This window comes from Drosophila mojavensis, unplaced genomic scaffold, assembly GCF_018153725.1.
Source record: "Drosophila mojavensis isolate 15081-1352.22 unplaced genomic scaffold, ASM1815372v1 contig_74, whole genome shotgun sequence".
NCBI lineage: Eukaryota > Metazoa > Arthropoda > Insecta > Diptera > Drosophilidae > Drosophila > Drosophila mojavensis.
In genome coordinates, this window is record NW_025318899.1 from 26,974,583 (window position 1) to 26,988,877 (window position 14,295).

The 14,295-nt window shown below is 40.8% G+C and overlaps 1 protein-coding gene across 1 annotated transcript; it reads right to left on the minus strand.

The window, feature by feature from the left end:
* Positions 1 to 9,271: 9,271 nt before the first annotated feature.
* Positions 9,272 to 14,264, minus strand: LOC116804810. Its single transcript, XM_044009750.1, has 2 exons — positions 13,086 to 14,264; positions 9,272 to 13,028 (listed from the first exon to the last, which is right to left on the minus strand). Exons 1-2 carry the CDS (start codon positions 13,503 to 13,505, stop codon positions 9,513 to 9,515), a joined length of 3,936 nt encoding a protein of 1,311 aa, XP_043865685.1. The 5' UTR covers positions 13,506 to 14,264; the 3' UTR covers positions 9,272 to 9,512.
* Between the last annotated feature and the right edge of the window lie 31 nt (positions 14,265 to 14,295).

Here is a 14,295-nt window from a genome sequence, read left to right on the forward strand (position 1 = left end):
TTCTACACCTTTATTGCTAGAGTCTCCAAATTTTTAATGTATGCTTATATGTAATTTATACAATTTCGGTTTTTGTTAAAATTTACCCCCCACCTTTATATTCACCCCCTCACCCTCACTTTTATAAAAGGCGTATTTCATATACTAGAGACTTTTTGCTTTGACAAATACATGCATATCCATGTTATAATCATAATCTAAAAGTTTCATGAAGATCGTATGTCCACAAAAAAAGTTATTAAGCAATTAAGGTCTCATAGTAAGCGCACACTGCAACCCATGCCTGTTTATGCTTGTGTGTGTATGTGTTTGTGTATGTGTGTGTGTATATGTGTGTGTGTGTATGTATGCCTGTGTGTGCGTGCGTGCGTGTGTGTGTGTGTGTGTGTGCGTGTTTCTTGTGTAAGCTGAAAGACGAGAAAAATTATTGAAATAGCTATTACTCCAATGTTGCCCACACTACAGCGCAGAGTAAGCGCATTCGCTGCTTACTGCGCAGTTAGCAGAGCGCGTTCTAATACGTGCGTGTGTATGTATGTGTGTTGAAAAGAAGTGCAGACTGATTAGAACATTAGATTAGAGGGTTCACGGTATCTCCTAGTCGAGCAGTCTCGACTAGGGTCTTTTTACTTGTTATTAGTTGGGTTCAGGGTAGTATCACTAACCAGAGAACACATAGACTAGACAACTAGTGGAAAGCTTTTTGTACGCTTTTTTTGAGGCTTTAACACCCCAGACAGCTTTAAAACCCAAAATCGTTTACACAATTCTATGTTGTCGTAGGCACACGTCAATGCTCATGTCGCATGCATACACACATAAACATACACAAACATACGCACATACATATAAAGGCAAACAAATGCTTCTACAATGATTACCCCATCATTTGTGAGCATCGCGGCCCCTGCGTACACACAACCAAACATATGTATGTAAGTGTGAGCAGTTCACAAGATCGACCTAATGCAAATGCTGGGCTTTAAAATTGCTACAGGCAGCAAGAGCCTCGCACACAGGCATACAAATGCTCATAGTACATGTAGCAAGGGAGAGTGTGTGCGTGCACGCTCGTCGCGAAAGCATTTTCATTATGAGCACCAACGCTTTCATACCCTTCCCACAAATAATAACGAAAACGCAAACAATCTGCACGAGCATGGCAAACGGCTTGCAAAGTTCGGTATACTCTTCACACAGAAGGGAAGGCATGGGTTCCTGCTGCGACGAAATTTCAATTTTCGTGAGCTGCTCCTTGTGCTCACATGCATACATACATATACACATTCGAGAGAGCAGAGAGCATCGAGAGAGAGAGAGAGAGCAAGGGAAACATTGAGCATAGAGGGTTCTTTTGTTCAAAATTTGACCATCTCCGTCGAGCGCATGATGCGAAATGATTGTGCGTTCGTATTTTTTCGTAGCTCGAACATAAAACTAAGGAGCCGAGCGAGTCCAAAGCTGTCTGGGGTGTTAGGGCTTCAGAAAAAGCGTGCAAAAAGCTTTCCACTAGTTGTCTAGTCTATGTGTTCTCTGGTTAGTGGTAGTATCTAGTCAAGCACTCTCGACTAGAGTTTTCTTACTTGTTTTGTTATATTATTTGTTACATAGATAGTTTGGGTATAATCTGATAGTGTGTTTACAATCGAGATGTGGTTTATTTGAACGCTACAATCGTATATCTTAATTATGTTATTACCATGCATATTAATATAATTTTTATTTATAATATATAATTGCAAAATGCATTTCAGCTAATTTTATGATTCTATAAAGTCTAAAGACAAAATTATAACTCTACGCCCATTAGGGGCGTGGCAAATCGGACCTGAAGATATAGTGTTTTTTTTTTTTTAATATTTGCTATACTATACTGGGGCTGATCGCCTAAGACCAAAAAGCTTTGTCGGATATATGTCCGCCCACAGGGGGCGTGGCAAACCGCAAAAGTTTATATCTCCTAAAGTATAAAAGCTAGAAGCTTCAAATTTGGATAGTTGATCAGCTGATCGTTTATTTCTTGCTTTTTCTCTAGTATTAGAAATACGCCTTTTACTAAATTAGGGGTGTGGGGTAAATTTTAACAAAAATCGAAATTACATAAAGTACATATAAATCTACATTAAAACAAGTAAGAAGGCTCTAGTCGAGACTGCTCGACTAGGAGATACCCTGACTAGGAATGAACCCTCCAAGTTGATATTCTAATCATTCTGGACTTCTTTTATGCACACATACATACACATGCACTTATAAGCACGCGCTCTGCTAACTGTGCAGTAAGCAGCGGCTGCGTTTGGGCTGCGCTGCAATGTGGGCAATATGAGAATTTATTTGTTGAATAATTTCTTTTGTAGACATAGAATCTTAATGAAACTTTCAGAGCGTAATCATATGGTTAAAATGTGTGTGCATTCCAAACCATAAGTCTCTAGAACTTGACAATTGAATTACAAATTGGGGGCGAAAGGGGCGTGGTATCAAAAATCTGTAAAATACAAAATCTTTGTATCTATTAACTTTATATACAACGCAAATTTAAAGACTCCAGGTCTAAGAGTGTTTAAATTAGGCTAAAAAAAAACAAAATCAATTTTTCGATTATTCTCGATAAAAAAGTTATCGGGCGATTTATCGAAAAAAATGAAGCAAACTCGTACTGTGCAGGGTACACACACTAACCAGAGAACACATAGACCGGACAAGTAGTGTAAAGCGTTTTGCACACTTTTTTTCGGGAGTTATCTCCCAGACACTTCGTATTTGCTCGGCTCTTCACTTTTTGGGTTCGGGCTACGAAAATATACGAAAGCACAATCATTTCGCTTCATGCGCTCGACCGAGATGGTCGACTGTTGAACAAAAGATCCCTCTGATCTCAATGTTTCCCTTGCTCTCTCTCTCTCACGATGCTCTCTGCTCTCTCAAATATGTATATGTATGTATGCATGTGAGCACAAGCAGCGCTCACAAATTGAAATTTCTTCGCAGCGAGAGCCCATGCTTTCCCTTCTGTGTGAAGAGTATACCGAACTTTTCAAACCGTTTGCCATGCGTTTTCGTTATTATTTGTGGGAAGGGTATGAAAGCGTTGGTGCGCATAATGAAAATTTTTTCACGACGAGCATGCACACACACACTTACAGTATGCTGCATGTACTATGAACATTTGTATGCCTGTGAGCGAAGCTCTTTCTACCTGTAGCAATTTTAAATCCCAGCATATGCATTTGGTCGATCTTGTGAAGTGCTCACATACATATGAATGTATGTATTTATGTATATACATTTGATTGTGTGTACGCATGGGAGGCGCTGCTCACAATTTTGGGATATAACTTGTAGAAGCACTTGTATGCCTGTGTGCCTTTACATGTGCGTGTGTGTATGTGTTTGTATGTATGCATGGGAGATGAGCATTTGGCGTGTGCCTCCCTCAACTTACAATGGTGTGAACGATTTTGGGCTTTGATTGAAGAGGCGCGCTTATGTTTAAGTACATGTTTTGATTCAATGATCGTGGGTTTACCTATCAGAATGAATGTTTTTTAAAAATGTGGTACCTGAGTGTTTTTTAAAAATGTGGTACCTGATTAATCCAAATTTTTGTAAAAATCATAGCTCGCAAATAACTGTTAACACTTTTTCGTTGTCTGCAAAAAAGTGTCTTTCACTGATACAGTCAAAAAAACTCAGACAGAAACTGTTTTTGTCGCGTCTGGCTTAGCTCTCTCGCGCTCTGAGGGAGACAGTTGTTTCTGTTTTCGTTTCCTCAAGTCAAACACTGATCGTTTGCTTGAGTTAAATGAAGTAACGGTAAGTTGCGTTTGTATGGGTAATCACGCGCGATTGCTGCGTTCTTTTTGTATGTATGTATGCGTGTATTTACATGCACACGAAGGCAAAAACATTTTCTGCTGAGTTTTTTAGTCAAAGTGTTTTTTGCTGAGAGGCTTTGTGTGAGGGAAAATCGTGTTAGTTTTACGCGACACTCATGTGAGAGCGTCACACGAATGAGTGATCGCATTGCGTCTGAGCGAAACAGATGCTAAAGAAAACAGAGAGTGACGCTCAGAGATAGACGTGTCTGCACAATTTTTTTTGGTTATGATGCGAGGAAGAGAATAAACGAAAAAACGCTCAACTCTCATTTGCAAGCTCTGGTAAAAATGATCAATTTGACCTATTTACGTATTCATCTTTTTAAAAAGGTGTCAAATTGACCTGCATATGTATGCACAAGTGCAAGGGTTAACAAGTAAGAACGTTGCAGTCGGGCGTTACCGACTGCGGAATACTCATTCACATCCCATCAACAATTTAGTAGTTAAGTTTCGCTCTAATACTGTAGATTATACACGTTTTTCCGATTTGCCACGCCCCAACTGGGCGTAGACACCTCATTTTTTGGTCAGTTTTTAGAAAGAGATAACGGTACCCTATCTGCAAAGTTTGAATGCTTAACCTCAAAAAATGTGAAAATTACAGGGTATTTTTCGATATGCCACGCCCCTAAAGAGGCGCAAAAATTATTTTTGGGGAATCGATAGAGGAGGCTACCAGTAACTCAACTATCCAAATTTAAAGCTTCTAGCTATTATACTTTAGGAGATATAAACTTTTGTGGTTTGCCACGCCCCCTGTGGGCGGACATATATCCGACAAAACTTTTTGGTCTTGGGTGATCAGTCCGAGTATATATACAATATTTGAGGTCTCTGCCATCAGTAGTGTCCAAAATATAGGAGAATTTAAAAAATCACTATATCTTCAGGTCCGATTTGCCACGCCCCCAATGGGCATAGACTTATAATTTTATTTTTAGACTTTATAGAGTCATACCATTAGCTGACGTGCAAAATTTCAGCATTCTAGGTTTACAACTTTAGGAGATACAGTTTTATCCGATTTGCCACGCCCCCAATGGGCGTAGATATATCCGCAATAGCTCGTGATCTTGGGTGGTCAACGCGGACCTACATACCAAATTTCAGCTTTCTAGCTCTTTAACTAACATGATTTCTGGTATATCGGAAAATGCATTTTCCGATTTGCCACGCCCCTAGAGGGCGGATCGGGAAAATTTCAACACTTTATAAATCGGAGATATACACGAGTATGTGTTCCAAATTTCAAGTCTCTAGCTTCAATAGCGCCGAAATAGATTGCGTTCATACGGACAGACGGACAGACGGACGGACGGACAGACGGACAGACGGACGGACAGCAAGACGGACATTGCACAAAACCAATATACTGATTCACTTTCGTGAATGAGTATAAAAAAACACATCCCATTTTGCCCACTGGGATTAATCAGGTACCACATTTTTAAAAAACATTCAGGTACCACATTTTGAAAAAACATTCATTCTGAGGGAAGGCATGGGCTCTCGCTGCGAAGAAATTTCAATTTGTGAGCGCTGCTTGTGTTCACATGCATACATACATTTACATATTTGAGAGAGCAGAGAGCATCGTGAGAGAGAGAGAGCAAGGGAAACATTCAGCGTAGAGGGATCTTTTGTTCAACAGTCGACCATCTCGATCGAGCGCATGAAGCGAAATGATTGTGCTTTCGTATATTTTCGTAACCCGAACCCAAAAAGTGAAGAGCCGAGCAAATACGAAGTGTCTGGGAGATAACTCCCGAAAAAAGTGTGCAAAACGCTTTACACTACTTGTCCGGTCTATGTGTTCTCTGGTTAGTGGTACACACGAGTATGCATGCCAAATTTCAGCTCTCTAGCTCTTATATATTCTGAGATCCTTTTGCTCATACGGACGGACGGACAGACAGGGCCAAATCAACTCAGCTCGTCGCCCTGATCAAGAATATATATACTTTGTGGGGTTTGCCACGCCTCCTTCTCCTTGTTACATACATTTCAGCAAAACCATTATATCCTGATTTCCCATTGAAAATGGGGTATTATTATATGCATTTTATACAATTTCGCTTTTTGTCAAAATTTACCCCCACCTCTTATTCACCTCTCACCCTCACATTTGTAAAAGGCGTATTTCAAATACTAGGGACTTGTGCTTTAGCAAATACATGTATATTTATGTATTTTATATTTATAATCTGTTTCATGAAGATAGTCCATCCAGAAGAAAAGTTATTAAGCAATTAAGTTCCCATAGTAAGCCAACACTGCAACCAATGCGTGTTTATGCGTGCGTATGTATGTCTGTGTGTGTGCGTGTATGTGTGCATATGCGAATAATTATTGAAATATCAGTTGCTCGAAGCGTTCAGGAGATCTCGTAGTCGGGCAGTCTCGACTACAGCTTTCTTACTTTTTATATTTGTTTTATGAAAATAGTGTATAATGTCGATTTTGTCGTTGTTACCTTTTATGAATTCAATTTATCTGTTATATAAGTTTAAAGGTCTTACTGAAATAGGTATTAAGTTTTGGTTGTCTTCCTGAGCACTATGAATGGTTGCTCGGGAGCTACTTATTTCTTCTCCTAAGAGATTTTCTTCTAGTTTGATTCTAGAGAGGGCATCTGCTACGTGGTTTTATTTTCCTGGTAGATATTTAATATTATAGTCGTATTCGTTTAACTCAATCTTCCATCTTTGTAATTTCATGTTCGGTTCTTTTATATTGTGTAGCCATACTAGTGGTTTATAATCGCTAAAAATTTGTAATTTTTGACCGAAGATATATGGTCTGAAATATTTGGTAACTCATACGATGGCTAGTAGTTCCATTTCTATTGCTGAATAATTAAGTTCGTGATCGTTTAAAGTTCTGCTTGCGAAACAGATTGCTTTGTGGTCCTGTGGGAGGACTGCTCCTATAGCCGCATTTTTTGCGTCTGTGGTTAGAGAGAAAGTTTTGTTGAAATGTGGGTAGATTAATATTGGGTCATTTGTTATAAGCACTTTCATTTTCTCGAATGCTGAGATGAAATCTTGGTTGGTTATATAATTTTTATTTTGGCAAAGTTTGGAATAAACTTTTCATTATAGCTGCTACTTTATCGGGATTAGGTTTGATTCCTTCTGTTGTTATTATATGTCCTAGGAATTGTGTTTCCTTTTTTTATAAATTCGCATTTATATAATTGGAGCTTTAAATTGGCTTTGCGTAATCTGTTAAATACTTTTGTATGGAAATTAAGTGTTCATCTAGTGAGGTTGAGAATATGATTATGTCGTCGAGCCCTTTGCTAGATCGATACTGGTAAAATATTGGAATTTGCCAAGTTTATCAAAGATTTCATCCATGGTGGGTATTGGGTATTTATCATCTATTGTGACTTCATTTAGTCCACGATAGTTGATGATTAAGCGCTATTTGTTTTTTCTTTGGAAGCGTCCTCTTTTTTAGGTATCCCTAAACATGAAACATAAATAATAGGGTGAATTAGATTTTCTAATGATTCCTTGTTTTAACATTTCATTAATTTCTTTGTTGACTTCTTGGTTAAGAATTTGAGGATGTCTATAAAGGTATTTATAGATGGGGGCCTCATGTTTGGTTATTATTTTATGTTTGATTGTACTAGTAAAGGTCAAATTAAACTCACTAAATACTCTGTAATTTTCACATTTTTTGAGGGTAAAGCATTCAAACTTTGCAGTTAGGGTACCGTTATCTCGTTCTAAGAACTGACCCAAAATGAGGTGTCTACGCCCAGTAGGGGCGTGGCAAATCGGGAAAACTGCATTTTCTACAGTGTTAGAGCGAAAGGCTTCCATTAAAATTGGTGTTGTACAAACGCCGTAGAAGTTCCTCGCAAGGTGTGTGAGTTTTAAACTCATTCATCAGGGCGGATCGAAGACTAGTCCAGCCTGCGGCTTATGTGAGTTGAGACACTCGCTGTCCTGCTCCAGTTAGCAGCATCTCGGTGGTTCCATACATTAAGCTATGCTGGCGGACGTCTTTTGTTGGATATAGCTGCATTATGTAGTCGATGCGTCTGATGAAAGCGCTTAATCCATTGGTGTCACCGTGGAATGTAGGCACCTGCCTTAGAAGGGTTAGGGCCTGATTGAGGTGGGTCTCCGACAATTCCAGAGTCATGATGGAGCCGTTTAATTGGTTTAGTTAAGCACTTGTTTGTTTGGGAGTCACGAAATTGTGAGTGGGTTTTTGTTCCTTTGATTGTTTCACTTAATTGGATCAATCGTTGTTAGTTGAACAGTTTTGGGTCACTGACCAGAGAACACATAGACTAGACATGTAGAACAAACTTTTTCAACACCGAAAAAATGCGCTGAGCGGACCGGACAACTTCGTATTTGGTCGGCTCGGTCTTCTGAGGCTCAAGCAGTGAAAATAAGACAAGACAAAATCAGTGTGCTGCGACTGCTGCCACGAAATGCACGCATTACTAAATGAAGCACGGATATGCGCTCTTTTTCCCTTACTCTCTCCCTCTCTTTATGCTCTCTCTCTCTCTCTATATGGTCTCTCAAATAGCAGCAGCGCACAAAAATTGAATTTTGTTCGCGATGATCCCAGCTCTTTCCCTTTGAAGTGAAGGGTATACCTAATCATAAAAGCATTTGTCACGCTCATGCAAACAAAATGTAAGCGTTTGTATAGTTATTCGTGAGAAGGGTATGAAAGCGTTGATACTCATGGAAATGCTTTCGCGACGAGTGTGCACACAGACACACACACTTGCAGTCTCTGGAAACATGATTCGTGGCCTGTGTGCGTAACTTTTGCTGCTTGTAGTAATTTTAAAGCCCAGCATTTGCATTTGGTCGATTTTTGCTCACAAACATACATACATACATGTATATACATATGTACATTTGATTGTGTGTATGCATGAGATGCGATGCTCACAATTATGGGATATCACTTGTAGAAGCATTTGTATGCCTCTGTCCTTTACATGTGCGTATGTGTACATATGTCTTTGTGTGTATGCATGGGATATGAGCATTGGCGTGGACCTACCTCAATCTAAAATTGTGTGAACGATTTAGAGTTCGAAATACGATTTGCAGAATCGCATTTATGTACATACATAGAAATATTTAATTAGCTAACTAAAGTGACAAGTGCACTTTCTAATACTTTTGATATTTGTTTTTTTACTTGCATGATTTTTATGTCATCTTGACCTCTATATGTATGAACATATGCTTATTTTAAAAATTGCATATGAACATATGTATGTATATGCTTTGGAATATTTCGGGTTGCAGACTATAAATATATACTTCAAATGGGACATGAAATACACATGTCATATTAAGTCATAAAGGCCCATTCGACAGTCACTTTACAATGCAAACCATACTGATGAATAATTAAACATTTCTTTATTTTATATGAACTATAACAGCCAATTGCTGGTACGCTCAACTTGTCCGTTCGTTTGCTTACTGAATACTAACATAAGTTTATCGACTTAACCGATAATTGATCTCGATGCGGCTCTTCATTCGCCGATAATAATGAAAGCTACAAATTATACTAAAAAATGACAAATGTGCTAAAAAATGATAAATGTGCAAAAAAATGACAAATGGTTTCTCAACATCTCGGCCCCCCCTGAAACTCCGTTTCAGAATGTGGTAGAGCTGCTATCTTCGTGATGGGTCGTATAATCTCTCCAGAAACGACCTTGAGTTTAACTGCCCGTACTAATCCATCCTCTCCTGGGTACACTTCGATTACGCGTCCTAAGTTCCATGTTGCTGGAGGCGTATGCGAATCCTTGATGAGTACAATGTCTCCAAGGGATATGTTAGGCATCTTGGTAGACCATTTGGGTCGTTGCTGCAATGCCGTTAAGTATTCCTGCTGCCAACGCTTCCAAAATCCTTGAAGCATTGCCTGAATATGTTGCCAATATCCCAAGCGATTGGTTGGTACCTCTGCGTAGCTCCCATCTGGAACTGCAGTGTACGTCCGTCCGATCAGAAAATGTGCTGGTGACAAGAATCCAATTTCTGTGTCCGAAGTTGCGCATAATGGACGGGAGTTCACGACTGCTTCTATTTGTGTAAGCAGAGTGCGCATCTGTTCAAATGTAATTGCCTTAACAAGTCTAGTCAGCAGTAGAGCTCCACACAGTTCGAGGCGTGGCAGCGTTGCTAGTTTTAAAGGTGCGACGCGAGTCTTAGCAGCAACAAGATATACTCCTATAGAGCCGTCACTATACTCAACTCTGCTGTAGACGACCGCAGAGTATGCCTTAAGCGAAGCGTCTGAGAATGCATGTAACTCGATGTGATCCATGTGACTGTCTATGAAGCGTGGTATCTTTAGCTGTTGTAGCGACGAAATGTCCTTGCGATACATCTGCCAAGAGTGCGCCTGTTTCATCGGAAGTTCAGAGTCCCAATCCAAATCAAGCAGCCAAAGTTCTTGCAGTAGAATCTTGAATTGGACTACCACTGGTGCCAAAATGCCCAGAGGATCAAAAATGTGTGCTACATCGGATAGCACTTGTCGCTTTGTGCAGCTTGCAGTCTCCGATAATACAATGTTGTATGCAAGGTTGTCTTCTCCAGGATCCCAATGTAGACCTAATACCTTTGATGTTGCTGTTGACATGTTGCCTCTATCACCTTGCGCGGTGCATAGTCGTGTGCTATTTGAGATCCATTTTCCCAATTCCAATTGCGCACGCGACATGAGTGCAACCAGCTCAGTTTGAATGTCAATAAGTTCTTCCTCTGTCATGGCTCCTGTTAATACATCGTCCACATAGAAATCCTCAAGTAATATCTTAGCTGCTCTAGGAAACTCATGCTCGTGGTCCTTGGCAAGTTGTTCTAACACCCGGACTGCAAGGAATGGCGCAGACGCAGTCCCGTATGTAACTGTGCAGAGTTTGAAGTGTTTCAATGGTGCTGATGGGTGTTCTCTCCATAATATTCGTTGAAAGTCCTGATGTTTAGGTGCAACCAAAATTTGTCTAAACATCTTCACAATATCAGCCGAAAATACAAACTTGTGCATTCGAAACCTCATGCATACGTTGAAGAGATTGCGTTGTATACATGGACCAATATGAAGCGCATCGTTTAGAGACCGACCATCTTGGTCTTGAAATGAGCCATCAAATACCACACGCAGCTTTGCACCTAGCACTGGATGGTGCGGCATGTAGAAAACCTCCTTCGAGGTGGCGTCTTCTTCTGCATCCACCTCCTTCATGTGATCCAGTTGTATGTACTCCCTCATGAATTGCACATACTTCGATCGTAAAGCTGCATCCCTCATTAAACGACGCTCAACTGCCAAGAAGCGAGACTTGGCTCCATGAAAGGTGTCTGCAAACTCTGGGTTCCCTTGCTTGAATGGTAGCTCGACGATGTATCTCCCTTCGGCATTACGGGAGTGTGTTTGGACGAAATGAGTCTCCACTAACTCATCTTCTTTATTGGCAGACGTGAACGATGGAAGTTCTTCCAGTTCCCAAAACCGTTGCAACAATGTGTTGATGTCCATGGTAGCTAGGAGTGACGTAGTTGTAGTTGTACACGCTCCTGCCACTGATATGATGATCCATCCAAATATTGAATCAATAGCAATTGTGTTTCCCTGAAGATTACACAACTTATCTCCAGTAAGAACCGTCCAAATGTGATCGTTGCCAAGCAAAATGTCGATTGAAGCGTTGGTATTAAATGCGGCGTCTGCCAGGGTGTGGCCGCTAAACATAGAGAGGTCTGCTGCATTTATAGTTTCTCTCATCAGTGTCGAAGTAATGTTTCCAAGCACGTGTGCCTTGACCACAAGAGATGCATCTGACACTCGCGACTTGATGTGTAGTGAACAGAGCCCTCTTGTTGTTTCTGCCTTGATTGATGATATTCCAGATATAGAGATGCGAGAGTGTGAACGGGCCAGACCCAATGTCTGGATACACCGTTCCGAAACGTAGGACAACTCCGAGCCGCAGTCCAATAATATGCGGCAAACAACGTCTTGTCCTCGAGGATTGCGCACATACACCTGCGCCGTTGGCAGTGTACTTCTCATATTTGCACCCTTGCCACCTTTTGAAGTATTAACGGCGTTCGTCAGTGCTACTACTGTGCTAGCACCTGGTGCCTCATTTGAATCATCCCGCTGATGTTGCTGTGGGTCATCTTTGTCCTTAGTGTTACGTTGGTCGAAGTGCAAGAGTGAGTGATGTCGGCGCTTGCAATGCTTACAAGATGACTTCGATGTGCAAGCGCTCACTCCATGGCCAAGTCTCAAACAATTAAAGCACATGTGTTTGGACTTTGCAAAGGCATATCGCTGCTGAATAGATAGATCCAAAAACTGTGTACATGCCATCAATGCGTGTTCCTTGTTGCACTTTGCACAGCGCTCTGAAGTGGCGAGTAGCGCATGTGCGTTCCTGGTACCTCTGTCCTGTCTAGGCTTGCTGCTTGTCGTAGTTGCAGATTGACTGAGCTCCAGCCGATCACAACGTGCATCCAGGAACTTGAGCAACTGCGTTATCGTAGGATTTGCTATATCTTGACTCCTTTCATACCATTCACGACGTGTGGTGTCATCAACCTTTGCCATGAGCAAGTAAATCAGCCAACAATCCCGATCCGTCTGTCCAGAGGCGTCTAATGCCCGAATTACGGTACCAGCTTCGTTTGTTAGCGATCGAAGCGATGCTGGGTTTTGATCCGCAACCTTGGGCAGTCCAGTAAATGTATCCAACAACACGTTTACCAAATAGCGAGGCTTCTCGTACCGATCAACTAATGAATTCCAAGCTATTTCATAGTTGGCATCGGCTAAGGGCAGATGCTGAATAAGTTTCGCAGCTTCTCCTTTTAAACAAGATTTTAAGTGATGATACTTCTGGATATTCGTCAACGTTGTCTTGCTGTGAACGGCACTGTCGAATAGACCCTTAAATGCGTGCCATTCCTTATAATCTCCATCAAATGGTGTGATATGAATCCGTGGCAGTTCCCAATCCTTCACTGATGGTCCTGCGCCTTGCTGTGAGCCTGACGGTGACTCGTTATCCACCTGCTGTGGTAGCAGTCGTTGCATTAAGGCCTCCATAGTCTCCATTTGCATCTGCTGCATTTGTTGCATTTGCATCTGAGACTGTTGCTGTAATTGTTGCATTTGCGTCTAAGACTGTTGCTGTAATTGTTGTATTTGTATATGAGACTGTTGCTGTATTTGTTGTAAAATGCCTTGGATGGGCGAATTATCTACTTCCCCAAGCACATTAGATGTGGTATTGGCTTCTTCCAGTTTGTGGGGTTTGTACTCAGCGTGCAGTGTCTTAAGAAGAGCACAAGCTCGTTCAAAGCGCTCCTCATATACATTGTTGTCACTTGCTGGATCCACGTATCCCTGCACATCTTCATATTTATAAAGTTCGTCACCAAGGTTGAGAAACTGCTTCCAAGCTTGAACCAGCGTGTCCAATTTTGTATCAATATCGTAGAAGGTGCAGCCCTCAGGTGGATGCTCCGCATATCCAGAAATACGAGTAATTGTTGCCTTCAATCTACCTCTGGCTCCCAGTAAAGTCCGTAGATTTTCCATTGTAGCTTGCTGCGTTGCCAGCAAGTTTTTCAAAATAGCCAGGTATTAAATTAATGTGATGAAATTGCTGCGTCTCTAGCAGCCGAACAAACCATTACGACAAATCACCGCACTTTTCCAATAGTGCGTACTGCGTATTACGTATGATGCCAAATATCGATACGTAATTCCAAGAATTTGCAATTGCTGCGTCTCCAGCAGCAAAAACACGACAAGACAAAACACGTCACTTTTCCAATAGTGCGTGCTGTTTATTACGTATGATGCCAAATATCGATACGTAATTCCAAGAATTTGCAATTGCTGCGTCTCCAGCAGCAAAAACACGACAAGACAAAACACGTCACTTTTCCAATAGTGCGTGCAGTTTATTACGTATGATGCCAAACATCGATACGTAATTTCAAGAATTTGCAATTGCTGCGTCTCCAGCAGCAAAAACAATACAAGACAAAACACGTCACTTTTCCAATAGTGCGTGCTGTTTCCAACAACTCCAAGTGAGCATTCAGTAGCAATGCCCAACGGATCCGGCTCGAAGGACCAAATTTATGATGAATAATTAAACATATCTTTATTTTATATGAACTATAACAGCCAATTGCTGGTACGCTCAACTTGTCCGTTCGTTTGCTTACTGAATACTAACATAAGTTTATCGACTTAACCGATAATTGATCTCGATGCGGCTCTTCATTCGCCGATAATAATGAAAGCTACAAATTATACTAAAAAATGACAAATATACTAAAAAATGATAAATGTGCAAAAAAATGACAAATGGTTTCTC

What these genes read in the sequence shown, in the direction of transcription:
- LOC116804810 (XM_044009750.1), bottom strand. Translation starts at nt 13,505, where the DNA reads ATGGAAAATCTACGGACTTTACTGGGAGCCAGAGGTAGATTGAAGGCA. An exon ending in AACAATTACAGCAACAGTCT is followed by an intron (nt 13,029 to 13,085) that starts TAGACGCAAATG and finishes CAACAAATGCAG; the next exon opens with CAGATGCAAATGGAGACTAT.